This window comes from Labrus bergylta, chromosome 21 (assembly GCF_963930695.1).
Source record: "Labrus bergylta chromosome 21, fLabBer1.1, whole genome shotgun sequence".
NCBI lineage: Eukaryota > Metazoa > Chordata > Actinopteri > Labriformes > Labridae > Labrus > Labrus bergylta.
The window spans coordinates 2723521-2751485 of NC_089215.1; the positions used below are offsets into that span (position 1 = coordinate 2723521).

At 42.3% G+C, this 27965-nt stretch overlaps 3 protein-coding genes across 4 annotated transcripts in view; 2 read left to right on the forward strand and 1 right to left on the reverse strand.

Moving 5' to 3' along the window:
- skap1 (src kinase associated phosphoprotein 1) overlaps positions 1-11313 on the forward strand; it is a 39898-nt gene extending 28585 nt beyond the window's left edge. Inside the window, 4 exon segments of the mRNA XM_020649823.3 lie at positions 565-618; positions 760-869; positions 10043-10145; positions 10487-11313. Coding sequence (XP_020505479.2) covers positions 565-618; positions 760-869; positions 10043-10135 — 257 coding nt within the window. The 3' untranslated portion in view covers positions 10136-10145; positions 10487-11313.
- A 1700-nt stretch (positions 11314-13013) lies between these two features.
- On the reverse strand, positions 13014-22004 carry snx11 (sorting nexin 11). The gene is made up of 7 exons (XM_020649833.3): positions 21835-22004; positions 20116-20155; positions 19733-19819; positions 17208-17308; positions 16109-16204; positions 15783-16007; positions 13014-14982 (listed from the first exon to the last, which is right to left on the reverse strand). The coding sequence occupies exons 2-7, from the start codon at positions 20137-20139 to the stop codon at positions 13728-13730; spliced, it is 1788 nt and encodes a 595-aa protein (XP_020505489.3). The 5' UTR covers positions 20140-20155; positions 21835-22004; the 3' UTR covers positions 13014-13727.
- A 1649-nt stretch (positions 22005-23653) lies between these two features.
- cbx1b (chromobox homolog 1b (HP1 beta homolog Drosophila)) lies at positions 23654-27908 on the forward strand. Of its 2 annotated transcripts, none has more exons than XM_020649819.3 (6): positions 23654-23841; positions 24611-24695; positions 24955-25111; positions 25247-25400; positions 26976-27070; positions 27208-27908. In XM_020649819.3, the coding sequence occupies exons 2-6, from the start codon at positions 24638-24640 to the stop codon at positions 27347-27349; spliced, it is 606 nt and encodes a 201-aa protein (XP_020505475.1). In that variant the 5' UTR covers positions 23654-23841; positions 24611-24637; the 3' UTR covers positions 27350-27908. The 2 variants fall into 2 exon arrangements, with proteins under 2 accessions (XP_020505475.1, XP_020505476.1); XM_020649820.3 differs by having other exon boundaries at positions 23654-23830.
- The last annotated feature ends 57 nt before the right edge of the window (positions 27909-27965 follow it).

Genomic DNA, 27965 nt, shown 5'->3' on the forward strand with positions numbered 1-27965 from the left:
GGGCTATACGGTGGCCGAGAAGTGCAAAACAAAAAACAACGAAACAAATTTACTAAATTTAAAAAACGGCAGATGAAGAACGTAAATGTACCAAATGCAGGAAGTGACCCGGAAGTGACTGAGTGAGGGGTCATTTTGTATGTTTTGACTTGACAAACAGTGATATGGAGTGATACAGAGTTTGTGGTGACAGAGAGGTAACTCATTTGAGCCAGATTGAGTCAGTTTTGCTTTTCTTGTGGACGGTCTCTTGAACTTTTTAAGAACACAGATGAGACCAAATATGCACTTCCTGCATTTGGTACATTCCCTTTCTATCAAGATTCTGTCAGCTTGTAAAAGTGTTTTGGCTTTTGTAATTTAGTTTTGCACTTCCCAGCCACCGTAGGGCTATCATGAGAATCCTACACCAAGGGAATTTTTTCTACAATCATTTTTCTGTTTCATCTTGTTGAATGTTGTAAATCCAGTGTTTGGGTTGTGCCTGCTGCTGAACATTAAAGCAGACATGAGGAAAGTTGATTAACATGTATCGTTGTGTTGTGTTTTGTTGTGTTTGTTTAGACGAGGATTTCCCAGATCCAGCAGATGAGAGCGGTGATAAGAACAACAAATCAGGTCAGAAACCTCATCACAAGCTGCCGCTAATAACCAGAACATTTCAATCGTCTGCAGTGATTGTCTTCGCTTCAAAACTTCAGAGAAAAGCTCTGGTTTCCTTTCTGTTTTTTAATTTGTGCCCGGCATCTCTCTCCTCAGCTTGTTCATCAGATTACTCTAACTACTACCAGGGCTTATGGGACTGCCCGGCGGACGAGCCGGACGAGCTGGCCTTCCAGAGAGGAGACCTCATCTACATCGTCAGCAAGGTCAGCGCCAACCTCAGCTAAAAAACAACAAAACAAAAAAAACACACCAAAAAAAACTTCTGTCCGAGTTCTTTAGTTTCTGGACACACTTCCTTCAGCCGCTTGAAATGTGAGCTGACTGTTCCGTCATTCATCTCTAATGGGAACCATTACTGGTGGCGACATAATTACAGACGCAGTTTTAGCACTTCAAAACGAGTTCAATGCGACGTAAATGTGTACAATGTGCAATTATTGAAGGGTTAAACAACATCAGCTGCACTAATCGCTCCATCCTCGTTTAGTTCCCGATCACGCTGATATCCCCGACATCCAAAGCCGTCTGTTAGCGAGCGCTTTGCACGTCGATGCAGCAGCGGTGGAGCGCCAACGTGGGGCATTGTCTTTTTCTTTTCTTTTTTTTACCGGGGGGCCACTAGGGTGAAGTGCCATTCGGGGGCGCTGCGTTAATGGTGCTGTTGTTCATTACGGAGCCTCGATCACAGGGGTTAATTGAGCAGGCAGCCATGCGAGGCTCTTCCTTCCTGTTTGACACAAACTGCAGGTGAAGCACATCCTGCATCTCAGCTCTTTTTTTCCCCCCCCCCTCAATCTATTTCCTCGTGTTTTATGGTCGTCGTGGAGCTACATGCAGAGTATCCACCAGTGAACCGCCACCCTACTGGAAATCAATGGCTTGTAATTTTGGGGCACTTTCACTCTGCAGCGTTCGGGGAATTGTCCCCCCCCCCCCCCCCCCACCCCCGACTGTTGCTATTGGACGGTTTTGAAATTGAATCATCATGTTCTGTGTTTAGGCTAAATTATCTGAAGAGCAGAGAGAGAGAGAGAGAGAGAGAGAGAGAGAGAGAGAGAGAGAGAGAGAGAGAGAGAGAGAGAGAGAGAGAGAGACGTATATTCAGCTGTTTTCTAAGTAATTATGTGCTAAGGATTGAGAAATGATGTGTTCAACATCATGATTTCTTGCATCTTTAATCAGCAGCTGGAGCCTCTGAATTTTAATTATTTGTAATATGAGGTTGTAGTGCAGGAACAGTTAATGTCCTCGCTGCAGTTCATAAAGAAAAGGAAGTTTTTTAGCTTTCGACAAAGACGATTAAAATAAAAAAGAGAGAGCAGATATAGCACAGGTGAAATATGCTCTTCACACAAGATGGACTTTTAATTGAGCTTGTGTTGGCAGGGGCAGATTAATGAGATGCCAGCCTCCTCTTGTCTGTGTGTGCTGGTTGATAGGGGGGAAATGTCAAAACAGCCATGTTCATTTTTCACGCGAGGATGACAAAAGGCAGCGTACTTGAGGAAACAAAAGGGCGACCTGGCTCTGAGCTACAGATCCGCCTCGGCCCTGCCTGCTGTATCACTTCTCACTGTATGGATCGGATTACTGCCTCACCCGAACATCTTTAAAAAAAGCAAACTAAGCTCAGTTTGGAAGCCGGGACTTGGTTGAAGTATTTTGCGATCTTAATAACACAGATTACTCTTGTTTTGTCAAGCTGTGGGCTAAAGTCATAACATGGTGACAGACCAGCCTGAGAGTATCCTAACTGTCCTCTAATGGATTCAAAGCCAGGGGTCTTGGTTGTAAATTATTTAGAGGTGATCTCCGGACAGCTTCCGAGCGGTTTTGGTTTTGCGTCACACTCCTCCTCCTGAATGACATTATTTGGATTATTGCCTATAATCTGCTCTTTATTTGAATGAGCCCTGTGGGAGGGCTTCCCCTGCGTCTTTCTGCGTGTAAACGTTTACAGCGGGGGGATTCCTGAGAAACCCTGACCTCGATGAGTGAAATACGGGCCCTTGGCTAGAACTCAAGTCTGTCGCTTAAACTGGGGGGACCCAGACACATGAAATGGCCGTAATAAAACCAGGGCCCATAAATTCTCTCAGAGGGTGGGAGGCCTGGTTGTCTCTGCTGTTATGTCAACACTGACCATAATTACAAGGTAATAAGGACACGCTCTAAGTGCTAAATCAATGGTGCTAACAAACTGTTATTTTTAAAGCTGCGATGTGATTGACTGCTGAAGTGCAGAATGGGATAGCCACAGGCGCGGTGTCATATGGCTGTGAACTGAGGAGAACATGCCGATTGTATAAAAGGCTCTCATCCATCATTATTGATCTCTCACTTACAGTAAAGTGGGGGCAGTTTTACTGTATTTGTGTTTTTTTTTATTCCACCCCCGAGTGTGTGTGTGTGTGTGTGTGTGTGTGTGTGCGTGTGTGTGAATATCTGTGACAAAGTAAATAAATTAAAGGCCTCACAACTCATATGAATCCCATTAGTTCGAGGGAATTAATCTGCTAGTGCGCCTCTGTCGCCCCGTTTCAGCGGTGCCTAACTTGCTTTCCGCAGAGATCGACGCCGCTGATACACGAGGTACAAACACGCCGTGAAATCCATCTCTGGAGTTTTTTTTTTTTGGCGCTGGCATTTCATTTCTGAGAGCTTGCATTTTTTGTAATGCGCATTATGGCCCGTGCCCTGACATCTCAGCGTGTGTGTGTGCTGACAAATACAGGAGAGCTCTGTTTTTTTTTTTTGTGCAGAATCACTCTGAGATTTGTTTTAAACTGGATATGAATTGTTGAGATGTTCATCATATCCTGAGTCATGCATCCACATATGTGTCACAGGGTTTTTACAGTGTTGTTGCATTACTGGGGTTAATTCATCACAGGGCTTAAAGCGATTGTTTCACTTCCTCCTGACACGTGTAATGCCGGGCCATAATCCCCACACAACGCCAGAAGGTTGTCCTGCATTCTTGCCCCTCTAATTTATGAATCCCCAATCAAAAGACCCGGGCTCTACAGGTCAGCTGTCACATTCCTGTATTCCCACGGGCACTCATGGAGAACGGCGGGATGGAGTGGGAAGAGATTTATGGCACAAACCCCGTCCAGGGTCCTTAAAACTCTGGCAAGCGCTGCAGCCGCCGCCGCTGCTGCTGCCACCTCTTCCTCTTTCTCTCCACCGCCCCGCTCACTTCTCCTTCTCCATCCGCCCATCCAACCAAAACACAGAGAGAGGGAGACGAGCCAACCAATCCCACGCTTCTCCAAAAAAGCAGAGCGTCACATCACATTTGGTGGAAGCGTTCAGCGTGTTATGAGACTTGACAATAAGAACGTGGACACCACTGACACCTTGTGGTGGAGGGCAGATTTATTTTAACAAACACTAAAAGCTGATTTACAGCGTTATGGATTTACGGCCTCGTAAAGATATCAGGTAATGACATAAAAATAAGAAGAAGGAATTTTTAAACGTTTAAAAGTTGTGTTTGACGTCCGCTTGTTTTCTATGCGGGCTACCTGTGATGGTCTTCTTTTTTTTTCTTCTCTTCTGTTTTAACGAGATGGTTCGGCCCGCCGCCCACAGGTCAGCGACTGAATGAAAAGGAAAAGTGGACAAACAATCAGATGGGAAAAGTCAAGCAAGGGGAGACAAAGAGCGTGGATCCCTTTATCCTTTTGTGTGAACTCGCCCCCCCCCCCCCCCTCTCTACTTTCTCCTTTTCTCTGTCACACACCCCTTTAAAGACCCCTGGCTGCTTTTGTGGCCATAGACACCAAGACGCTATAGACAGGCAAGACATCCTATTTACCACACAGAGTAGCAGGGGGTGAGTCTGGGGTTCGGGGTCATGCAGGAGGCAGCGGTCATCCCCCGGTCAACTACAGTAGGTCATTATTCAGCCCGAGCCAATAGCCCAGAACCGCGTCCGAGCAACCCTACCCCCCCCCCCCCCCCCCCCTCAATCCATTCTGCTTAATTATTACAAATGAGGGGCGGCGTAAACAGCCATCATTACAGACACTCAGTGGCATACACAAATCCACTTTAAATTGCTATTAAGTTAAGGAGCTATCTGTAATCCCCGGCGGTGCATTAGAAAGGGAGCGAGTTGGGTCTTTCTTTTTTATTAAATCTCATCGTCCCTGAGATATTCTCAAACGTTCTCATGCTCTGTCATGTTTCCAATTTGAAGCCAATTCACTGATTTAATTAAAAGCCCACTTTGGAAAGAAACGGACACTAAGTAGCCGTTTCCATCCCGGGTTGTGCGGGGTTATCATCCATATCTGTGAATGGATTGGACGAGATTCCTTTTGGCACAAAATCCCCCCAAAAATAAGCACCCCCCCTTCCCCTACAGTTTCAGGTATTAACAGGAATTTGTTAGCAGTGAGAAGAGCTTTGCTAACCTGATAGCAGGTTACAGATCACACTGGTGGTGTGTCCATGTTTCTTTGTTAGAGGGACCACTTGAGATCTGCAGAGAGTCTGAGGAGTGAATGTGGAGGAAGGAGGAAGAAACAAGAGAGGATGCAAGTGGAAAGAGAGGAACAGGAGGAAAAAGAGAGGGAGGGGGTTGGAGATGGGGAGGGAGGGAGAGATTGTAACACCCAGGCGGCGGGTTCAGCGGCAGGGCAATGAGAGACTTCCTGCGCTCCATCACGCCCAAGGCCTGCCTCAGTCAGCTGGTGGCCGAGGAAAGATGCCTCATGTGTCAGGCTTATTAGCACTCCCCCTAGTTTGTATGCATTTGGGATTGTGTGTGTGTGTGTGTGTGTGTGTGTGTGTATGTGTGTGTGTGTGTGTGTGTGTGTGTGTGTGTGTGTGTGTGTGTGTGTGTGTGTGTGTGTGTGTGTGTGTGTGTGTGTGTGTGTGTGTGTTACATCTGGAGGTGTGTTTGTGTGTTTGGAAGATGAGAGAGGAAAACGAGAATGGGTCAGAATCTCTGCAGAATTTTCCTAACCCGAGAAGGTTGCATTGTTTTTTTTAAGTGAGAGAGGGATATTAGAGCTGTGTTTTGTCGAGGGGCGCACGATGGCGGATGGCGTTTCCCCCCCCCCCCGATTTCTCGATTTCTCAAACCTCGTTGTCTTTCTCCAGCAACCAAAACACACAACCTCGACTCACCTTCTCCTCGCTTCAGGCTCGGTTAGCTGTCAATCCGTCCTCCGGTTGGGGGGGGGGGGGGGGGGGGGGGAGCGGGGAGGGGGCGGGGGGGGACATGAGCGATGGGGGCCTATCAGAATGCCACCATTAGCCAGCCCCCTGAGTGGTAAATAAACGATCACGCCCGGTAACACTGCAGGTGTTGTCATGGCAACCCACTCTACAGTGCCAGCCCCCCCGCCCCACGCTCTCTCTCTGTTCCCCCCCCCCCCCCCAGCTCTCTCAGCGGAGGAGTCACCAGGAGGTCAGCGAGTCACCGTGCCGCAGCCGCCACGACACGGCGCTGTTTACACCCACCCCCCCCCACCCCACTCCCCCCCCCTCTGCTCCCACACAGAGTCGATTTGATCGGGTTGCAGCAAACAAAACGCTCTTAACATCTCGTCACCTGGTGCATCGTGTTAATGAGACAAAAAACGAGACATTCTGCAGAAGTCTGCCCCCCCCCCCCCCCCCAGAGCGTCTTCTTCTTCTTCAGATGAATAATAAAACAACTTGTCCTCTCATTCACGGCGCCACAATGAGCCTCCGCTTTGCACCAAACTTAACATTTCAGAATCACAGGACAACAAATCAAACCTCTAAGACAAAAAAAAAAAAACAGTCACAAACAGAAGGACGAGGACGTCGAGGAGTTCAGAGTAGATTTTTGTCATTTGGATAATTTACTCTTCCCCGCCCTCTTTGGAATGTCCCTATTACAGCAGGTGTACTCTGGGTGAACCCGTTCTCAAGTATGAGGAAGATGGACTCTGCACGCCTGACAGACTTCCCAACCGCCATTGGGCGCACCGCTCTGTGATGTAGCAGTCGTATTAAAATGGCGGCGCTGATAATCCAAAAGACCTTTTCTCGGGGAGAGAATTTGAGACCGACTGCACAGATGGGCCGCGGAGATAAATAAAACTCTCTGTCACTACGGTTGGTTGGAATAGTGCTGCGACGCCCCCCCCCCCCCCCCCCCCCCCCCAAGGGAGGAAAAAAACTGTCCTGCTCCCTCTCTCTCTACGATGCCTCCCCCCCCCGTCCGTCTGTCTCCCCTCTCCTCCTCCTCAGTTCATGGGGGAACCAGAGCCAGCTCGCCGCAACCGGGCTTTTCCTGCCGCAGTCTTATGGGGAGCATAAAAAGGCCATTTCGGACCCTTCGTTATGAGCTCAAACACACACTGTAACTGCCGCTCAGAGTTTTGTCAGAGAGCCTAAAGCGTACTGAGACTCCCCCGTCCGAGCTGTCAGAGGGGTTCGTTGAGGGAAAGCGATGAGGCCTGGATGGACAATCAGCCTCTTGTGGGTACCTGTTTGGGCCGTAAGAACACTTGAGTCTCGTGCTTTATCACTTTCTAAGCAATCCATTCATCCTCGCTGTCCAAACGCCCGCTCATTAGCCGCAGACCTCATCCCGGCAGATTGAGAGAGGTGTCAGGTCCGGATGATAAGGGGAACCTTTTGACAAAATGTGATTCATCTTGTCAGAACAGTGTTTGTGTGTTTTAACAACTAAGAACCTGGAAGAGAAAGTGATCCAATGTGAGAAAATCTGAAGAAATGAAAGGAAAAATCTCCAAACTTTCATGCACATATAAGATTTAAATACATGTTGTTTGTATGTAGTGTGTGCTTGTGTGACGGTGAATGTTTCCTCTCGTCTGTGCAGAGAGAAACAGTTCACACAGTCGTTCTCAATCAGCCAGAGTTCAGCAGGAGAGGCAGAAAAATGACGGCCGGCTGGCGTCTCCTCTGCTGGTCTCTCCGGCCGAATATTGATCAACTAAAGATCGAGTTAAAGCACCAACTGCTGTGATCACATCGTCATCTGGTCGCTCATGTGCAACAAGCAGCTCAAATGCTTTTAAACAAACTAAATATTTGAGTATTTGAAAAGGACTGACGTTTTAGATCCACATAGTAAATATTAATCATCTACATTTTTTATGTGTTGAAAGTCAAATATTGGCACATTGAATCAAGAATGGATTCAGTTTTTTATACATTTGATCAAAATATGATCAGGACTATTTCAATTTAATAAAATAATCTTTCATATCCGTTAAATTTCACACTTTAAAGCTTTTTAAGGAGTTTGCTGCACATCCAACTATCTCATGAAGTAGGACAACAAAGCGTCACCTGTGAAGAAATAATCCTGCACACCAATTTATTTATTTTTAAATCACAACGTTTCTGGTCCTCTTTTGTCAAGTGTCCTCTCAAACTATTCCCCCACCTCGATCTTAAGAAGACAACGCTCCGCCCTTGAAACTCTGAGCCCCATGATGAGATCTTTGGGCCCCAGCAGCAGCGACGCCGAGTCTGAACGTTACTTAAAGAAATACAAAGAGAGTTATTGTTATGAGCACACTGTGAAGAACGTCTTCTCTTAGTGCAGTCAGTTTATTATTAATGTGAATAAATAATAACAAATGGACCCCTCTCAGTTTAGAATCGTCCTTACTGTTCTCCCCCATCACGGCGCCCCTGGCTCCACCTGCTGTGTGTGCTCAGGTGAGGGACGTTTAGTCTCATTAGAAGACGCTCAGTCATCAGCATGTGCAGAGTCACTCACCCCAAATATCTACATTTATGAAGTCAAAAACACAAATAAATAAAAAATAAATAAATAAATACAACCGACATCAGAGACAATAAGACAAATTAAATCAATAAAGGAGACTCTACCACATAATTTGACTTTTTACAGAAACATCGGCCTTCCAGCTTTCATAAATCATTTATCAAGTCAAATCTTTCAGAAGGTAAACACACATTTAAATTTAACAAAACAACTTAAAGTAACGGTCACTGATTGGCCAACACATTTGAACCTCAGGTGGAGCTTTTGTTTAAAAGATTTTTATCTTTAAAGTCAAATTTGAGGCTAAAATAAGCCGCAGCTAAATTATTTTTATGTAAAATATTTTCCTCTATTGAAGCCCACAAATCCTTTTTTTCTTCTTGTCCGTAAACAACAAGTTCAAAATGTTCATTTTTATTTCATATTGCAGCTTTAAAAAAATAATAATTTAAAACATAATAAGAATACACTTTAATTTGAATTAAGTGATTTTATGAATTTCTCTGAAGATTAAAGATTTACTTCTATTGATCCCTGCAAGGGGAGGTTATAGTTTTTACACTCTGCAAGTCATGAACACACACATGCAGAAACAGAATCCTATGGACATGCAATGGAGCTTTGCTCAAGGGCACCTCGGCAGTGCTCAGGAGGTGATCTGGCACCTCTCCAGCTACCACACCAACTTCCATATTTGGTCTGCACCGGGACTTAAACCGGCAACCCTCTGGTTCCCAACCCAAGTCCCTACAGACTGAGCTACTACACTCACATGTGAATTTATCAAAGAAGCATCTTGATTTATTTTTCTTTATTAACATTATTGAGTAATGAAAAAAGACAAGCACACCCCTCAGCGGGTTCTGGATGCAGAAACACAAAGAGGTGAAGACAAGAGAACAAGATCCAAACACCAAGGATCTCCCGTTTGAAAGATTTATTGACAAGTGACGCTTTGAGCCAACATGCTCCTCTTCCTCCTCAGACATTATTCAAATCATTTTAAATGGATCGTTTAGTTTTAAAAATGTCCAAAATGACAGCAGATATCCTCCAGGAATAAAAAAAACCTCATTGACCAAATTTGCTGATTTAGTTTCACCAGCTTCTTTTAAAAAAACACATCATATAATCTGTATGAGTTTATTTTCTCTCTCCAGATGACCACGTGAAGTTATGATTATTATGATTTTCTTTATTCTAATGCTTCTCTTCCTGTTTCCTTCTCTCCATAACGAGTGTGAGGACAAACAGCTGTTGTTTTGTGGTTATTATTGTGGTGTCTCAATAGTCTTGTTTACCGTTTTTTTTAAATCCTGGAGGCTGCAGCTCCCCAACCCCCACACTCATAATCTTCATGGCTGCTTCTGTGGGTGGGATGGAGACTCTTTTAGATTTCCCTCGCCTAACGGTACATGTTTATTCTTTCACCACATTATTACAGCAGGCGTTGAAAGGGGGAGTCGGGGCCGCGTGTAATTGCAGCTCAAATCATCAGAATGGTTGTTTTAACAGACACTCACATCAAATAAAAATGTCAGATTGGTGCTGAATTCTGCTTTTGTTGTGCTCGTCCTGTGAACGTCCACGGTTGTTTTATTCCTTCATTTTGGGTTTTTCCAGGAGTACAACATTCACGGCTGGTGGGTCGGCGAGCTCAACGGCACCATGGGCATCGTCCCCAAAGACTTCCTGCACCCGGCCTACATCCTGTGAGCTCCAACAGGTACAGAGGCACTCTCTTATCATCAGCATTATGGACCATTACTGTGGCCCTAATACACAGAAACGGTCCCCCTGGTGCTCATCCAGAGCGCCATTGAGGTAGGATTCAGTCGTTGACCTGCCGTTTATGGCATCTGCTGGCTGGAAGAAGTACTGCGTTAAGCAATCTGAACGCCACAATGGGCAATGGGTGAGGATGAATGTGTGCAACAAAAGCATGATTACGGCGTCAGTTGTCCTATTTAAGAAAATGATTCACTGATACAGTTAGATAGGCGAAGCTGAGTTCTGAATAATTAATGCTCCTCTCTCTCTGACGTGTGTTATTTATTTTTTTTACAGGGCTGCTGCCGACACAACCAGCGATGACTTTCACACAAAGGCCCGTCAGATCCTTTTTTTTTTTTTTTTTTTTACAAAGTGGAATTACTCTTTAAAGGATGCCATGTAGGTTTACCACAGGAGGAATTATTCTTCTTCATTAGTAATAATTAAAGGAGAATCAAATTAATTGATTTTCTTCTGACAGAAAATTAAGCTGCAACCGTTTTTTTGTTTTTTTTAATTCTTCTAATGTCGTTTCTGAAATAAGAAAAAAAAACACTGTAAATATGTATTGATATTTTTTTTTACTTCAAATAGGACAACATTGAGTGTTTGATTTGAAGATAGCATCTTTAACAAACTGTTCAGTCGATGAGTTTCTCATGTTTTAAATATTTTTAAAATGGGGCACCGGATAGCCTCGCGGTTATGCTGCATGCCTCGTGTTCAGAGGCTTCGGTCCTCATCACAGCGCCCGTTGGTTCCAATCTGACCTCGGCCCTTTGCTGCTCGTCATCTCCCCCCTCTCTCTCTCCACCCGACACTTCCTGTCTCTCTTCAGCTGTCATATCAAATAATGGCACCAAAACATCTATAAATATTTAAAGACAAATATTTCCTGGGAAATGAACCCAACGGGATAATCACTGGCTGCAGCATTTTGACTAAATGATCATTTTGAACATAAACTTTGACACTTTTTTTTTTTTCAAATGAGCAAAATGTAAAGATGTTTTTTTTATAACTGACAAACATCCTAAAATAAAATAAAACATTTTCTGTACAATATGTATATTTTTGATAAACTGTAATTGAATGAGAGCATAACAATCCTCTACACTGAAGTGGCCTTCATTGCTTCTGTAATTAGGGGCGGCAGTAGTCCAGTCTGAAGGGACTCGGCTTGGGTACTGGAGGGTTGCCGGTTTAAGTCCCGGTGCGGACCAAGTCTGGAAATTGGACTAGTAGCTGGAGAGGTGCAAGACTACAGCCTGAGCACTGCTGAGGTGCCATTGAGCAAAGCACCAAACCTGCACCAACTCAGGAGAGCTCACTGTGGGCAGCCCCCCCCTCACTCTGACATCTCTCCATTAGTGCATGTCCATCATGCATTTGTGCATGTGTGTGTATGTGTGTGTAGCCTGTTCAACAACAGAGTGTAAAATAGAATTTCCCCTCACAGGATTATTTAAGTAAAGTAAATCTTCTTCATTTAGTGTTTGGGCATTAAAGTCGTGATTCCTTTTTCAGCCACTAGGTGGCAGCATTGCTCTAGTATCTAACACGTCAGAATAAAAGGTCAACTGATGCTTGTTAAAAGAGAAAACTCTTTATTTGACATAAAACAGCATCATAGTTTGTGTTTACATGGACACTCAGGTTGTTATCTCTGCCCTTGTAGATCCATGTTAAAAAATAAAAGTCTCCACAGAAGGTAGGGCTCACATCTGAATACAATTAAAACAATAAACGACTCATGTACAGTATAGAAAGAAAGCAAACCCAGCGCTCTGCAATGCACCTGCTAGATCCCCACATACCCGAAGTCACACAGGGCGACGCTCGTCAAACTCTGGGTCCCTTTAAAACCACAACAGAATGATCGAGAAGCGGTCAGTTTGAGGTGTGAAAACAACGCTGTGGTTCAACGTCAGGAAGCTTCAAAATAGTGTCACACTGAACTGAGTGAAGGCTGTCGATGTAAGCAGTAAAACTACAGACAAAATGAGATGCAACAGAAACACCAGACATGAAATAAATAACCTGTAAAAGACGCTTCATCACCGCAGTGATCAGGCCGAGTGTAAACCATGTGGATGAGATTTTTGAGTGGCAGATCAGAAGATTAAAGAAGTGTCTTTATCGACTTCACAGAGGACATAAAGTGACCGAGTTAGTATTTAAATTGATGCTCAATTCTTTTGCTGCCACATTATAAATTATATTTCGATTTGTTTTTATTCATCTTTGTTGGGCTTTATTCTTTCTGCTCTCTGATCCCCGTCTCACACCTTCAAACAATGACCTCTGCCGTATATTAGTTTCAACATAAACACGTTATTTCTGATAAGGAACATCGTTTTGAAGTTGTGACTTTTATCAGTGTTCAAATGTCACCATCCGGACTCAGCTGGACTCATCGGTCGACTTGAGTCAAACCATGATTAATGCAGGTTTCACAATAAGTAACCCAGTGTGTGAAAAGCCACATGTAACTTTCCTTTCTTAAAGAGAAAAGCGTTTCGGCTGCTGTAAAGTCTCTCCTGTCCTGCTGGCTGTGAAGACATTACTCAGATTAATCTGCAGACTTTAGAGTTTCAGTGAATCAGTTTTTGACTTTCTATTTAAAAATGTAGCTTATTTAAAATATGAAATTCCCTCTTTTCTCTGTGTCCTTGAACTCTTAATTTAGAAGATATCAAACTGATTTGTCTTAAGGTTTATAAATTAAACTCCAGCAGCTAACCCGGAGAAACTCGGACAAAATGTTCTGCCGCCTCTGGACTCAGGTCGTAGTTTTACTCCACGACTTTTTATCTGTTGACTGCGACTTTGGATTCAATTGTTCATCTTGTCTTAAATGTTTTAGCGCCTATTAAGAGTGTTTTTTCAAAATTGTGTACGTTAAAACTGTTTTATTTCATATCAGATTCAGCTTTATTTGATTAACATCCTGTCAGCAGTCCAAACTCTCTTTCACAAAGTAACTACGAACATGTGAGTGTAAACAGAGAAGCTTTTTTTTTTTTTGACTACCTATTCAGGTGTCCTTCTGTCTTAAAACATCTCTCAGGTGTTTTGCTCTTTAAGTACTGAAGAAAAACAACCCATAAATCCCAGAGCAGTCACATGACGTTTGCAATAAAAAAAAAAAAAAAAGTTAAAAACTTTAGCTCTTTATACTCAGGTTAGAAAACAAATGCTTGTTTCCTTTTGTGAACTCGAGCGCCCTCTGCTGTTCAACAAAAAAAACAATCCCACCCTCCAGAAGAGAAGCCCGGAAGAGGAAGAAACAGTGTCAGTATTTAGTGTACCTGAGGTTAAATGAGGATATGGGTTTTCAAATTAAATATAAACTCTGAAAAACAGTTCATGCATGACAGCACAGTGTAGGTATTATGTGACGCTCTCTTAAAGTGTAGTATGTCTGACAGACAGGATTCACATTGTGAAGACGGTTTACAATGATGCATGTTCACAGATATTAGAATGCAGTTTGTTTGTGTGCTAGTGATCGTGTGTGGAGTGTAAATGCCACTCAGCTGTTTATCTGATGCACCTCCACCTCATGAGCCTCCTCTGACGCATCCAGGTCTTCCTGCTCTGCACATTTACTATCCGCTAAGACAGGCGAGCAGCTCGTCTCTATGACGCTGAAGTCACTGTGTTCAGTCAAATCTCCTCCGGTCACAGCTGAGTTAAGATCTAGAGATTTACTTAAGTCACTAATGTCAGTTGTGTATTGAAGTTCTCGGGTGGAAATGTCCCCTTTTTCCACACAGCTTCCGCTCAGGTGCAGGTCCAAAATGTGTCCACTAGAGGGCTCGTCTTCTGACCAGTTTGTGTTGTCCTCGTGTAATGCTTTCATGAAGCCGTTCGCTTCCTGCGCCGAGTCCTCGGTTTCATCACAGACGCTTTCCTCGTCGCTGACCTTGATGATGCTCCCGTTGGAAGACGGCAGAGAGCAGCTTTCCTCGTCGCTCTCCTCTTTGGTCCCGACCAAATCCACCTCTTGTCCGGCTTTCTCTTGGTCCGTTGGTTCAGCATTGTCGTCCACATTTTGTACACTGTGCTCATTGGGAGTATCTTGGAGGACTTCTGGCTCGAGTGGTGTCTCCTCTTGCTGCTCTTGTTCATCACTTTTGTCGTCGTCTTGGTCTTTCTGTCCTTCAGAGCTCTTTAACTCCTCCTGACAGATCTCATCAGCAACTTGAAGCTCAATGCCACCAACAGACTCAACACCATGATCCTCAGAGATTACATGATTTTCTAAAACCTGATCCTCCTGAATGCCCTCCTGAGATCCAACATCACAGACCTTAAAATCTAAAACTGCTTCTGAATTCACACATTTTTCTGGCTCGGAGGACACTACATTTTCCTCAACTGGACTTTCTGACTGTTCTGCCTTCTCGTCTGTGACTGGACTATGATCCGCCTCTTCATCCGTATGTAACGTCACAACGCCCTCATCTTCCATGGGCGAGTGCACCTCCACTGGTGTCTGAATCGGAAAGCTCCTCGGCTGGTCCTGATCCGAAACGCTGAGGCCCTCGTGCGGGCTGTCACCCACAAAAAAGCTCGCCTCTTCTGGGTTGCAGTCGTCAACGACAGCCTCTAAATGGTTGTTCTTCTGAATGACCCTTAGAGAAGATTTGTCCTTGAGCAGCGGCTCGGCTGTGTCCTTACCGCAGGGCTCCAGTAAACCTTTAAGAGGGTCGGACTCGCTACATGAGAGGAGCTGAGGGCTGAAGCTGTCTGTAGTTTGAGGGAGAGGTTGATGAGGAGCGGGGCTGAAAAGAAGGAAAGAGAAAACGTTTACTTTGACTTCATAACTTTCTGGAGAGCTTCAGGAAAGAAAAGTTCAACTTCCACTTTCTCACTGAGAGTTGGATGAGAAATATAACATGTAAAGCTAAAGACAGTTAATAGTTAGCTTAGCCTTACCATACAATAAAGAACAGCTTTCCTGACTTTGTTCAGCCTTAAGAAAACCCACATACCAGCACACACAGAGCTTAAGAATTAACCCTTTATATCGTGTTTGTTTAGTCTCTTTAAACAAGGAAGTTTAAAAGATTAAAATCAGCATGCTGTTGTTGTTGTTTTTGTTGTGGGTTCACAGGGTCCGAGTTAGGCAATTTCTTGACAGGGCCATTCTTCATCATAGACTATATAAAGAATGGACAGCGCAACACCTGGCCTGAAGTGAAGCCAAAAGATTAAGCGCTGGGATGCAGTATCAGTCATAAGCTCCGCCTCCTCCATGTATTTATATTTAATTTTTTGGGGGGCTTTATGTGCCTTCAGTAGGGAGACAGGACAGTGTAGAGTTGGAAATCAAGGAGAGAGAGAGAGAGAGAGCGAGAGAGGGGTAAGACATGCAGGAAAGAAGCCACTGGTCGGATTTGAACCCGGGCCGCCCCCTGAACCTAACCAAACTTAAGTAATCTGTTTTCAATAGAATAAATAAGTCATGCTAAAGGGTTTGGTCTTCTCTATCTACAGTCAGCCTGAATACAATCAGAGATACTGAAGGTGAAAGGTCACTTCCACATCACTGCGTCTCGTCGATAGTTCACTTCCTACTTACCTCTCCATGGACTCGTATGAAACAGTCAGACTCGGCTCCTTGATGGAATCCTCCTCCTGAGCCTGAGCTAAACCCCGATTGGACGAGGCGTATGTGAGGATGGCGTCGGTCACGGAGTAGGGAGTGTGTCCCTGCACGCAGTCCTGGATGTGACCGACCGGCAGCTGGGTCTGCAGGAAGAGGTGGAGCTGGCTGTCTGACAGACACACCGTCATGTTCACCACTCTATACAAAACAAAAACATGGTGTCAGTGTGTGTTTTCAGGAAATTACAGTTTGCAGATATCTTGCATGTTGCATGTTTTTTTTAAAGACAAAGAACTGACTTGTCCAAGAAGACCTGAAGTCCTTTCCGCCTCCCCTCTAAGAAGTCCTCGTTACTGAAGGCGAAGAAAGACTTCCCTGGAAGGTCTGGGACCGGCCTGGAAGGATGAAGTCAAACAGAAAATATATTAAACTTAAACTAAACAGAAGTGCTGTGTGCATGAAATAAACAGGACAATTTGTGTTTATAATAACTTCACTTAAAACCACAAGAGGTGTTTTTGGACCAAACGGTTCGGGGGACTTTTTGAAGAGGGACTGTCCCTGAGAACTTCACACCATGGGGACTGTTTTCTGTCTGCATCCACACCACCATGGTACCTACTTTGAGGCAGGAGCTAAAAAGGTTCCTCTCAACGCGGTTCAAGGAACTAAAATAGTTCATAGTTCCTGCGGTGCGGAATCAAAAAGAAAAGGAGGACGGTTCCCAGTTCCTAGAACTATGAAAAAGTTCCTGCGGCCAAAAATACCTAATGTCCCAAAGGAGATGTAGAAGAAGTTCTCCTCAAAGACAGTTTTTAGAATATGTGGGATTTGTCGGGGTTGTTTTCACAAAAAGTATTATTAATTATTTTTTTGTCTACCAAAGGGAATAAATGACAAACAATTTTGAAATGGAAAAGCTAAGAGCAAACAGTTTTCTATTCATTCATCCAGCAGTTTCAGAGCCACATGATCATTCCTGTATGAGTTGTGTTGTCGACCACCTGTTGAACTCGTTTGAACTCTCCTTAGCTGCTAAACGCTCCACGATGTTTAAAAGTGCACAGTTGTTCCTTTGTGTGTTTTTTTTGTTTTGTTACTGAAAGCAGCAGCCTGAAGGACAGTGGGAACATCTGGATCTAATCAGAACTCAAACGATGATGTTAAAGATGCAAAAAATACCCCGTAGCGCTTCAGGAAACTTACAGATTCAGAGAGATAATGCTCAACAACAATGTGTCTGTGAGCGACCTCCTCCACATGGTATGCAGTCATCCGAGCCGCAGTGTAGCTTTAAAGCAACAAATGAATTCATGCTGGAACATTTTGGATCCAAATGTTTGCTTTTTCCGTCACTACACCACCAAATATAAAACAGGACTAGCTTTACACACTTACACCAAACCAGTGTTCTTCTGGAGCTTCTTCCTGAGCCACGCGAACTCGCTGTACCGCCGACGCACACAGGACGTCTTAGCTGTGAAGGCTTTACTGTTGGTCTGCAGATTAAAACAAACGTGTTAGAGTCAACATGTGAGGCAGTGTAGAAACTCAGGCAATATTTGTTTGACCTTTATGTCAACAGATATGCTGTCCCGTCCAACAACACAGCCAGCGGGACTCGAGCTTCTCACTCATTGTAGACAGTCATGACTCAGAGACACATTTACACAGGAGAGACTTGATTTCTGCTGTTTTTATGTGTAACATGTCGCACATTCTTCCTTCAACTTGTGGATATTGAGATGACTCTGCAGCTGAAAATAGTTCCCCAAAAAGTGTTATTTCGTCTTGTTTAATACTTAAAAATAAACTTGGAAGTACCGGCCTTTGTTAAACATGAAACTAAATATTTGAGATCTGTTTTTAAAGATAAACATTTTAAGAAGGAACTAACGGATTAAGGGCCAAGCTCAGAGAATGAATACACTTTTGAACATTAAGAAATTAGGACTGGACGATAAAACGACAACGATAATTATCACAGTGTAACTTTTCTCTCTGCCTTTTCCAGCACCGTGAACTGTGTTTATGATTGTGAATTGTTTCTCTGTTCAAGTCTAGCTTGACATGTTCTGACAAGAAAGAATAATTAAACCACTATTAACTATCTGGTTTCTTCAACTTTTTCACTCAGGAGCAAAAATCAGCATCTAAATATGGAAGAAAGAATGATTTGACATTTATCGATATCCACTGATATGAACATTTTTTTATCAGGATAACATTTTTAAAGTCATATGACCCCGCCCTATAAGAAACTAAAACTTACAAAAGATCCCTCACACCGATAGCCGCTGATGATAGAGCTTAAGAAATACCTAACAGGTTACAGGTAAGACGCTGGCTCCAGCTGTGGAACTGCTAACGATGGTTCATGGTAGAACCAAACACGTTATCACATGTCTGATTTGTTACAGCGATGTGTCACACAGTACGCAGATGTCTGTAGAATAAGCTTCCCTCCTACAGCCCATAATCAATTACAGGCAGCGTTTGTTCCCGTAGCATTGAAGCAGAAAAACAAATTCCATCAGAGGATTAAATTCACAACATAACTTCCCTGTTTCAATCGACCAATGACCAACGAGCTGCAGAACAGATATTTAAATTTGAGTATTTGCTCCTTTTTTTGTCTTTTATGATAATTAACTGCAGGCTGGTCCAAAAAGACATCGTCTCAAACTTTAGGAGATTATCATGTAAGTCAGATTTACCTGTTTTATCTACAGAATAAACAGAGAATGTGACTCTCGGTTGCAGCCTCACAGAGTAGACAAAGAGATGTGTTCATGAGTCTTTTCAGGAGCTTTAAGAAAACCACTAAAGTCTACCCATCCAGAGTTTAAGAAAAGGTTGAATGATGAAGACGAGCGTTGAAATAACTAAACATTCTGCATATTTGTGGTTTCTGTACTTCGTGTTTCACGAGGTGAGACGAGATTATTTGAACTCTCTTGATTTCTAACTTCCAACCTCGTGTGTGAGCGTATCGACGACAAACAAAAGGATGATGTGCGATCATGTGAGGTCACATGATGTAAGTCAATTTCATGAGTCAACATTGGCACAACACATCTGTCTCTGAGGCAGGGAGCGTTGTCGCTGATGCAGCATTCCTCGCCACATGCCGCTGCCTAGACAACCTCGCGTCCTGTCAAACACACAACGTAAGGAATCTGTCTGCTGCGGACTCAGCAGCTTCTAAAGTTCATTTTGGTGGATCTGAAATTGTCAAGACTTTAAAATAATTTGGTGTGGTAGAAGTTTGAGCCTAATGTGTGTTTATTTATTTTCATTTGGAGTTGTGTTTTTAATTCTTGGCTCCTCTTGTCTGTCCCTTTGGTTGACGTTTGGTTTTGTTGCATTTTGAAACTTCTTGAATAAATAAAGTAAATCAAACTATTACCAAAATGTATTTCTGGAGTGTGACACATATACATGTTCAGTACATGTTGACATTCTGCATCTGACTGTCAATAAAATACATAAGGATACATCTCGGGTATCGCCATTCAGCTCAACAATATTAAGATGTGACTTTTGGTCCATATCGCCCAGCCCTACCCGACTCTACCACTGAGCCACAGCCGCGCCTAAAATATTGTAATATAAGTAGAGGTGTGAAATTTATGTAAAAAAATCTAGATTCTTCTCTCGTAAGATTTAAAATCAATTCATAATAACCAAAAAATCGGTTGCCGCTAAATGCCAAGGCTAGCTCTTTCAGCCAGTCTCACAGATAACTGGAGTAGATCCTGAAGTATGTACTCATTCATAAATACACTTTGAATCATGAATCCAGAATAGTTTTGAATTGAAAATCAATTCTGAATCGAATCATGACCCCAAGAACTGAAATCGAAATCGAATTGTGAGACACCCAAAGATTCCCAGCCCTAGAGATAAGCATCAATACTCACATGTAGGAATATTTTATAATCCACGTATGAATTCCACGAGCCTTCATTTTGAATGCGGGGATCTTGGACCCGCACTGCCACAAACTCCTGAAAGACAGAAACTAAGTCAGAGTTTCTCCAGAGAAGAATACATTTAAAACCCTTCTGTGATGACTGTGAGTGTCTTTTTCTGCGTTTTCCAGAATCACTGTTTAACTGTTTAGGTATGACTCATCAAGCCCTCTCTTTATAAAGAGTAAGTTCTGCTAATGTTTTTATACACATATCTAAAAGGTATTGTTCTTTGGTTATTGAGTGGAAGTTTAAAAAGAGGACGTTTGAGCAACAAAAGAGACAAAGTACATATTTCATATTAATCATTGAGTTTAACGACGGTCACTTACATCTTCTTCTTGATTCCTGATCATCCTATCGAGTAATGCACTGCCAGGAAGAGGAGACATGAGTGAGGAGGTTATTCAGTGAAAACAGGATCAAAGGCCCTGACTGTGCTCATCTTAACTGATGACTCATCAACCCAGAGAGAAGAAGCTGGTCAGCGGAAATAAACTGAGTCACTCCCGCCGTCATTTCTCTTTTTATCGTTCAGAGCTGGAGAATAGTATTTAGACTTCTAAGAGCTTCTTCAGGGAGCAACAAGTGGAGTCACCACTCCAGTGGGGCGGGGTCAGATACAGGGCTGTGCTAAAAAAATCATGTTGTGGGAAATACCCAGCCCTAGTAGAGGTTCCTCATATCAGGATACAGACGATTGAAGCGATAAAATACTCTTTGTTTTATCATAAACAATACATATTTTTGGCCTTTTGACAATTAAAATAATGATACAAACAATAATTGAGAAACCAATTTAGTGTAACCCAAACATCATACACCTGGTAAGAGACTTCTTTTTCAACATTTTCCCGATACTATGCTTTTTAAAACGAGTAAAAAGTTTTATTTTAAATTACTGAAAAGTACCAAACTTTTAAAAGTCTACATCTTTTTCACGGGACAGGTCGGGCTGCACTCCGTCTGAGTTGCACAGAAACGTTGTGGTACCGAAACATTGCCGGTGTTTGTTCTCGTGCAGTATAGAGCGTGTGCAGAAGTTTCCCTGCAGTTTCTAATGATCACTTGATATTTAATGTGTTGCATTGACAATTGCATCAAAACTTGACCAAATTGATATTTAATTGACACGTGACATATCTGTGATATCCCAATTTATTTAATTTAATTACATTAAAGTCAAATCATTGTGTGTGTGTGTGTGTGTGTGTGTGTGTCAGAGAGTAAGTGTGAGTGTGTGTGTCAGAGAGTAAGTGTGAGTGTGTGTGTGTGTGTGTGTGTGTGTGTGTGTGTGTGTGTGTGTGAGAGTGAGTGTGAGAGAATGAGTGTGTGTGTGTGTGTGTGTGTGTGTGTGAGTGTGTGTGTGTGTGTGAGTGTGTGTGTGTGTGTGAGAGTGTGTGAGAGAGTAAGTGTGAGAGTGTGTGTGTGTGTGTGTGAGAGACTAAGTGTGTGTGTGAGTGTGTGTGTGTGTGTGTGTGTGAGAGAGTAAGTGTGAGAGTGTGTGTGTGTGTGTGTGTGTGTGTGTGTGTGTGTGTGTGTGTGTGTGTGTGTGTGTGTGTGTGTGTGTGTGTGTGTGTGTGTGTGTGTGTGTGTGTGTGTGTGTGTAGCACACCGGGCTAATAAAGCTGATTGTGAATTAATTGAATATAAATTGTCACAGATTATAAACTAAATGTTCAAACTGTTTTTGTTAGTTTACTTTAAGAAACAATGACATAAAGACAAAGGACGATTTGACCTTTCGAACCTAGAACCGGAAGTTGTTGAGTATTTAACCTTAATAAATAACTCAGAATCAGATTATTTAATTGTTTAAAACAGCTTTTAATTAATTAAGTTAATTTGCTTATCTTTTCAGTATGTAGTCCAATTAAACTACATGAATATCTGACAAAAAGAGGACAATCTGAGCACCATTAAAATACCCAACCAATTCACAGGTGTCAGTCTTTATATTAATAACGAACAGCTGTTTAAAGTCTGAATCATAACAAACAATCAGGCTAAAGCTCAGCTAGCTAACAACAAGCTACTCGGTAACTTCTTACTTTCACGGAGTGTCTTTTATCTCCTGGTGAAGTAGAAGAGCTTCTGGTGTCTGTGTTGTTCTGCTTGTCGAGGTTTCTCTTCTATGAAAGTACAAAATCCTCAAACACGGAGGTTTGTTTTCGCGGACACCTCCTTTCTCCCATTTCGCAAGTCACAACTGCCGCACGACATGACGTCATTGCTTCCGGGAGTGCGCGCGCCGGCATTGAGTAAACTACGGAGCGGAAAATAACAAATCACTAACATTTGTTATACATTTTAATTTTTAATTTTTAAGCTATTTAAAAAAATAAAAAAATAAAAAAAATAATATATATAAATATATAAATATATATAAATATATATATATATATATATAAATATATATATATATATGCAAAGAAGAAGAAGAAAAAATAAAAACAAGTATCTTTTTAAAAATAGACCACAACATGTTTTCTCCTGATTAAAAAACGATTAAATAAAAAATAAATAACATAGATAGATAGAATCTTTATTATCATTGTATACAAGGACACAACAAAACTTTGTTAGCAGCAATCTTCAACAGCAGCGTTTACAAAAACAACAAAAATATATTTGTGGTGATTTGAGAGAGAAAGATGCAAAAAGTGGCCAGAGCAGTTGCTGTTCAGTGAATGAATGATAATAATAATAAATAAATAGACAGTTGTGGTGACTGAAAGAATATATACAGTTATTATTTTGCAGTGACTGTTTAATTAAACATTGTGATGGTAAAGGTTAATTTACAGTAAATTAACATGATTCAATATTTATTTTTGGGCTTTTTGTGCCTTTAATGGAGAGATAGGACTGTGGATAGATTCAGAAATCAGGGAGAGAGAGAGAGTGGAGGAATGACGTGCAGGAAAGGAGCCACAGGTGGGATTCGAACCTCGGCCGCCCGCTTGGAGGAGCAAAGCCTCCATACATGGGGCGCACACTCTAACCACTGCGTGACCAGCACCCCGAACATGATTCTACAACTCTGAAAATAAAGAAAAAATTAAAAACCCTTTTAGATGCTTAAAAAGAAATTACAATACCTTAACATTCAAATATATAATCAATCTAAAAATATTTTCATGGTGCCCAGATATCTCAGCAACACCTCAGATTAAGATGTTTTATCTTCAAATATTGGAGCATACCTCCTGAATACTTTGTGTGCAGTGCTGTACAAAAATACTCCTGACAAACCAACTTGTACTTGTGCATACCAGAGTGAATGTGAAGTTTATGAACTTGTTTTTGTGTGTACTATAGCAACCAATCAAAATCACTTAATATATTAGAATATTGTTTATAAATAAAGTGTAAGATATCATATCAAAATTATTGTACTGTATAAGCAACGTTTAAAACCAGAAGCCCAACCTGAATAAAGCAATAAATTGATGATAAAGGGATTCTTCAAATAGTAAAAGTATGTGTAAATAGCAGCTCTTTGAAATAAACACTTCAATCAATCAGTCAATCAATCAATCATTTGATATGCTTTTATTTTTATGGATTTGGTATTTGCCTATTAAAATGAAAGGGTAAATTAAGGGGTGTCTCCTTGAATTAGATTAAGGTTTATTTTATTTTTGTAGTTGGATAAAGGAATAAAAATACCCAAAAGTATTAATTAACTGCTGTTTTTATTAAATACGGTATATGCAATGAACTGAGGGGTCGTTCCAACAATCCAGTCCGCAGTTTGCTTTGACTCTCCTTTCACAGATCTACAAACCACATGGACACGGCACGCCCGGCGCCTGTGACGTAGCGGAGTAAATCCACATGAGTTGACAGTCAGTGAAGCTGCTCTCATTTTCTTCTTCTACCAGACGAAGGGGCGGAAACGATACACTTCACAGTGCTAGCAGATCTTTTGACAACAAATCAGGACAAACCGCAATTTTTAATAACTGGACAATTGCAGAGCAGAGGCTATTGCGTTGTTCCGCTTCAGTCCGGGGTGCAACTTTAGATTTTTTTTTTTTAATTGTAAGTCATCGGTGAGTTTTAATTTCCATGTCTTTCCCTCCTCCCTCCAAACGTGTTGTTTCGTGATCGTTTGATTGTGCACGACCCTATCATTACCTAGGTGTTAATATGCATATTGCTCAATGAAAACCAGCGCTGCGACAAGTGTGTGATGATAAAACATCGTATACATTATGCGTGAGCTTATAATACACAGACATCCAAGAGTATTTTTTACATTAGTTGCAAAAGCAATATGGAGGAAAACCAGCTATCTGCAAACTGATGGTCCCTGCGAGGCTTTGTCGTGCACTGATTTCTTCCCTCTGCCTGCAAATGATATCAACCCAAACCCTCCATGTAGCATGCAAGATGTGTTTAACACAACGCAAAATGCACATTTTCTGAAGCCTGTCTTATTCATGATCATCCTTTAATTTCCCACAGCAATGTTAGTCTCTGCTCTGCCGCCGCCAGGTGTTGCAAACCTCCTGTGTGCACTGTTGTTGATGCTGGCTGTAACAGGCATGATGTCCGTGTATACGTCGCTGCATCATTATTAATAAGTGATGTGATAATTATACAGATTAGTGTCTTGTTTAAAGGGTGATCAGCTTCAAAATCATAACACATAACCCCAAAGAGATCTAATGAATGCACTCCAAATGCATTACTATGTTACAACATATGTGTAATAATAATGTAACAGACGGGTATCTAAACATCACTTTTCATCTACATCTTTTGATTTTCTCAATCAACCTCATTCTCCAATGTTTTCTCCTCTCTTGTGTTGACCAGGAACCTGCTGGTCCCCAGGTCTACCTGATGAGTATGAGCCTGACTCCAGAACCAACCCCTAACGATGCCCCCGCTGTCACAGAAGGTTTATTTTCTTACATCAATATCTCTATTTCACTTGTCCTTTGTGCCAAGTCCAAGAATGAATACAGTTGATTTATATGGCACTATAAATGTTTGTAACTCATTAAAAACTGCACTCAGTTGTGAGAAAGTGACACATGATGACCCTAAGAAATGTAAACATCAGAACTCTCCATGCAATCATAGCTTAAGTTGGTTGTTGTCTCCAGGAATTGACTGCTCACTACACCTTTTTTTTATTTTTTTTTAAAATCCATCAGAGGTTAAACTGACCACACCTGAGAAGAAGGAGAAGAAGCCAGATGACGTGGCAGAGGAAGAGGAGGAGGAGGAAGAATATGTGGTGGAGAAGGTCCTGAATCGGCGGGTGGTGAAGGGGAGAGTGGAGTATCTTCTCAAGTGGAAAGGCTTCTCCAAGTGAGTGTCCCGGCTCCATCTTTTCTTGACATTATCAGATCGCTACATTCCTTCAAAAGCAGTGATTGCATTAAAATGATTTCCAAAATACCAGCAAAAAACATGCAGTGTTGTTTGTACTTGTGTGCCCCGCAGTGAAGATAACACGTGGGAGCCGGAGGACAACCTGGACTGTCCGGATCTGATCGCAGAATATTTGCAGTCTCAGAAATTGGCACACGACGGAAAGAGGAAGGCGGCGGGAGACGCAGAAGGAGATGAAAGCAAATCGAAAAAGAAAAAAGACGATGTAAGCCCCAATTCTTTGGGGTTTTTTTGTCCAGAAAAAGTCACCCTACCTACCTTCCCTTTTAACAAAGCATTTATAGTGTGAAGGGTCCTGATTCATTTAATAGTAGTAGCTTAGACAAAAAAAAAAAACCTGTTGACAAATCGGTTAAAAATATCAACGGGGAATAATGGAAAAACCCCAAACTTACCGCCAGAGGAAGCGTTGGTAAAAGGAAGAGTTGCAGGCAGCAGATGTTCCTTTTTATTTAAAGCAAACATGAAACCTGATCATGATGAGGAAGTCTTTTTAAGTCATGAGAAACCACATCACAGGCTCTGGGTGCAGCTGCTCGTGATGAGGCAGGTGTTGATTCAGGGGACGGCTTCAAAGGTGTCTTAACCTTGATTTGATCCGTTAATAACAGGCTCTCTTTCCCATCAACACAGTCAGGGTGCCCTTCATGCATTTACACATCAAGTGGAGAGGTAACTTTCAGGAATATGCAACGATTTTAAGTTTGTTACCCACATGTGAAGCTCTGATGCTCGTCTTTGTCATGCATGAAAGCTTGCTGATTATCTTCGTGTTTTTAGATGTTTTGTGGAACAAAACAAGACAGAAGAACATTTTACTGTGGCTGGTGTAAAGGCTTTTGTCTTGTCCAAAAAGTTGCACTAGAACACACCGCAAAGACTGCAGCCGACGGCCGACCACCACGTACGTTTTGCACATGCATGTGGCAGTAACTCTCCATGCCAGCAGGCGGCGGTAGTCTGTAATCGTCATTCCAAGGAAACCGGAAGAGGACGAGGAAGAACACGGACAAATAAAAGGTTGTTGTGATAAGAGAAGGAAATTTTCTCACCCCTCAAGTTCTTCTAATGGAGAATAACGTCTGATAAAAAGTTGAAAATGGCGCTGGCGTTGTCAGCCCTTGGTCTTTTATTAGTGGAACAAGAAAAGAAGAGCGGCCAACGGTCTCCTTGGTGTGTCAGGGCCTTAAAATCATTGTCTGTATTACGACAGTCAATTATTATGATGATTTAAAAAAAGCATCAACAGTGCAGCTTCTGCGAGTTAGATATCGCATTGTGCCACATTGCTACAGTCACTATATTTCAAATTACTGTGTTGCCCCGGGTTACCGGATAAGGAAAAATTAACGTAGCCCTAAAAAGTATGTTACGGATGAAACTAGTCCGTCTTCTTGCTCGGCAACTCTCAGTTTTTCTCCTCCTAGCTCCACCCGTCATCGTCCTCTTCTGCCTCTGAAGTCATTGTTTTAAACGGTACAGAGACGTGCTAACTGGCTTCTTTTTAGCTGAAGGCTGCTGTGTGAACTCGTGCCGTGAAGTTGTAAACACTGCTCGCGAAATAACCTGGACGCGCTGCCAAAGTTACAGAGTAGAAGGCAGGGCGTCATCCTCCCTGTTGAACCTAATTGCACTATTGAAACTCCTGTTTGAGGTGGACAAGTTGCCTTAAGGTTTCCCTGGCAACGCTTGTTTTCAATCTGAAATGGAATTTGAAATACTGCTAGAAAATGTTGTTCTGTTCATGTTAAGTTGTTTAAATGTTTTTTCTAATCCTCAGACAGAGAAGCTAAGGGGCTTTGCTCGAGGTCTGGAACCAGAACGGATTATCGGCGCCACAGATTCCACGGGAGAACTTATGTTCCTCATGAAATGGTTTGTATGCAGCGAGCCTGATGGCAGCTGCTCAAACTAGAACATCAATGACTTTAAAAAAAACAAAAAACTGCCTTGTTTGTTTTGAAAGCAATTATTTGTGTGTGTGTGTGTGTGTGTGTGTGTGTTGTTTGTAGGAAAAACTCAGACGAGGCAGACCTGGTGCCGGCGAAGGAGGCCAACGTGAAGTGTCCACAGGTGGTCATCTCATTCTACGAGGAGAGACTCACTTGGCACTCATACCCGACTGAAGACGAGAAGAAAGACGACAAAAACTAACAGAGGGCAGAAGGCGGGAGGAAAGAATCTGTAGTTTTGAGACTTCATTGTACTTTTGAGAGAGGGGGGAGGGAGGGGGGGGCGGAGTCAGAAGAGGGGCCGAGACAAGCAAGACACCATCTGACTCTTTGGCGTATTATCACTCATTTTGATTCCACTTTTATCTGGATGTAATACTTGTAAATATGCTTCAGGTTTGCGAGACAAATCCCAGCCCGACTTCAGTGTAAAGGCGCAGTGTTAATGGACATCAGTCAAGTTTTAATGATCAATGATACATACATGATACATCACTTTCAGAAACATCCGATACAGTGCTCTGCCATCTTATTTCAGTGAGGTGAAGTTTTCTTTTTTTAATTCCTTAGTGTGCCATTTTTTTTTAACTTGGTGCTTTTAAGGGCGTCCATCTTTTAGCTGTTTTTCTTGGGACTTGTTTGGTGTAGGGGTTTTTGAACCCTTCTCAGTGATTTATTCGGTCATTGGTAATCTTTGTAGTGTTTTTCATTATACTGTCTTGCTTGTTGGTTTTTTTGGAGAATAAACCACTTTTTGTTACCGTGCTGTTTCATGATGATGTCACTTTAAATATTCAGTAAAACATCAGATAAACGCC

Excerpts from the sequence above, each read along its gene's own strand:
- snx11 (XM_020649833.3), bottom strand. The coding sequence starts at position 20,139 with ATGATCAGGAATCAAGAAGAAGAT. Across the intron at positions 19,820-20,115 it reads TCAGGAATCAAGAAGAAGAT|GAGTTTGTGGCAGTGCGGGT; the intron begins GTAAGTGACCGT and ends TCTGTCTTTCAG. Across the intron at positions 17,309-19,732 it reads ATTATAAAATATTCCTACAT|ACCAACAGTAAAGCCTTCAC; the intron begins GTGAGTATTGAT and ends TTTAATCTGCAG.
- cbx1b (XM_020649819.3), top strand. The coding sequence starts at position 24,638 with ATGAGTATGAGCCTGACTCCAGAACCAACCCCTAACGATGCCCCCGCT. Across the intron at positions 25,112-25,246 it reads AAGTGGAAAGGCTTCTCCAA|TGAAGATAACACGTGGGAGC; the intron begins GTGAGTGTCCCG and ends TGTGCCCCGCAG. Across the intron at positions 27,071-27,207 it reads CTTATGTTCCTCATGAAATG|GAAAAACTCAGACGAGGCAG; the intron begins GTTTGTATGCAG and ends TGTTGTTTGTAG.